The following is a 1,346-nucleotide window of genomic DNA, read 5'->3' as shown; positions in this document are numbered from 1 at the left end:
GCAGACTCAGTGTGTGGTGGATAAAAGAGCCAGCAAAAATAAGATATAATTTATTAAGCTTTAATTTCTCCTACTTCTTCAATAAACTTAAGACATCAGAGTATAACTTAGTTAATTAAAAGTGGAGATTAAAAGGAACAAGAAAAACTAAGAATAAGCATGCTTTTTGATTTCTATTCCATTATCCCAACAACTAGAATAGGGATCCTTTAATACTTCCAGGAATACTATCCCTACTGAGATGCTATATATTCTGGTCTGAAGGGCAAAAAGCTTTAGATTCCTCTACAGGTAGAAAGGTTGTGCTGGCCATGGCCCTGAAAGCTGCTCTGACTTGGGCAATAGTGGCAGCCCCAGCTGCCTCTCTGGCTCGGGCTCTCTCTTTCTCCTCTCTCAAAGCTTCTTCATAACAGCATGGGTAGTCACTGGGGTGGGTACTATTGACCTTTGCACAAAACTCCAGCACTTCCATCTTGCTGGTTTCAAGGTGTGCTCTTGGACCCCACAGGAACTCAGAACGTGGAGGATCACTGTGGGGCACCTGGCGGCACTCCAGGTACTCCAGCCTCACAAAATCGGTGATGAGCTTCCTGGGCTCCCCAAAGATGAAGTGCTTCCTCCGAGGGTACACATGCATTAGACGCAGATCTCTCCAGATCTCTTCCTCAGAGACGCAGTTGCCATTCATGAAGATCATACCCAGGATATGCATCAGGAGACCGGTCTTGGGGAACCCCTTGCCAGGACGCACCCTCCCATTATTGGGGAGTTTTAGTTTGCTGACAAGGGCGTAGGAGTGTCTGATTGAGTCCACTTCATTCATGTCTAATGCAAAGAAGGTTTCAATTTGCTCAGAAACTTTCTTGAGCATCTCAGCAAATCGGTCTTGGTAATCTTCCCCGACAATATGCAGCATATCAGCCTTCAAAATGGGCTTTTTCAATTTATACCTGCTCAGAATGAATTGCTCCAAAGACACAATCCTGGTTTGGAAATCATCCACGTCTGAGACCTCAGTGAAGAGTGGGATCTCAGAGGAGACAGCCTCATCCTCCTCTTGGCTGCTGAAAGCTTCATCAGACCCAGGGCAAGAAACAGCTACAGAAGCAGTGGTGGTGGTTTGTGCTCTTTGAGGGCCCTGGGAAGTGTTACGTGACCCAGCCATAGGCAGACCCTGGCTAATACCTTCATGCTGAGTAGAGAAAGAGGGAGTGGACTCCTCTCCTGCTTCTGCAGTGGCCTGAGCATTGCCATGACTCTGAGGCTCACTTCGGGCATGATGGCGTTTCTTGTTTTTGTGACGCCGAGGCATGATGTCACTATGGTCAGGGACAGCAGGCAGGAGT

At 47.3% G+C, this 1,346-nt stretch overlaps 1 protein-coding gene across 1 annotated transcript; it reads right to left on the bottom strand.

The window, feature by feature from the left end:
- Positions 1-334: 334 nt before the first annotated feature.
- On the bottom strand, positions 335-1,312 carry LOC102240559 (melanoma-associated antigen B3; the record flags this gene model as incomplete). The annotated part of the gene is made up of 2 exons (XM_005853101.1): positions 1,186-1,312; positions 335-1,098 (listed from the first exon to the last, which is right to left on the bottom strand). Coding segments are annotated over exons 1-2 (891 nt in total), but the record flags the coding sequence as incomplete, so codon positions are not given.
- Between the last annotated feature and the right edge of the window lie 34 nt (positions 1,313-1,346).

This window comes from Myotis brandtii, unplaced genomic scaffold (assembly GCF_000412655.1).
Source record: "Myotis brandtii unplaced genomic scaffold, ASM41265v1 Scaffold51472, whole genome shotgun sequence".
Lineage (NCBI taxonomy): Eukaryota > Metazoa > Chordata > Mammalia > Chiroptera > Vespertilionidae > Myotis > Myotis brandtii.
This window is presented reverse-complemented; position numbering and strand designations above follow the sequence as displayed.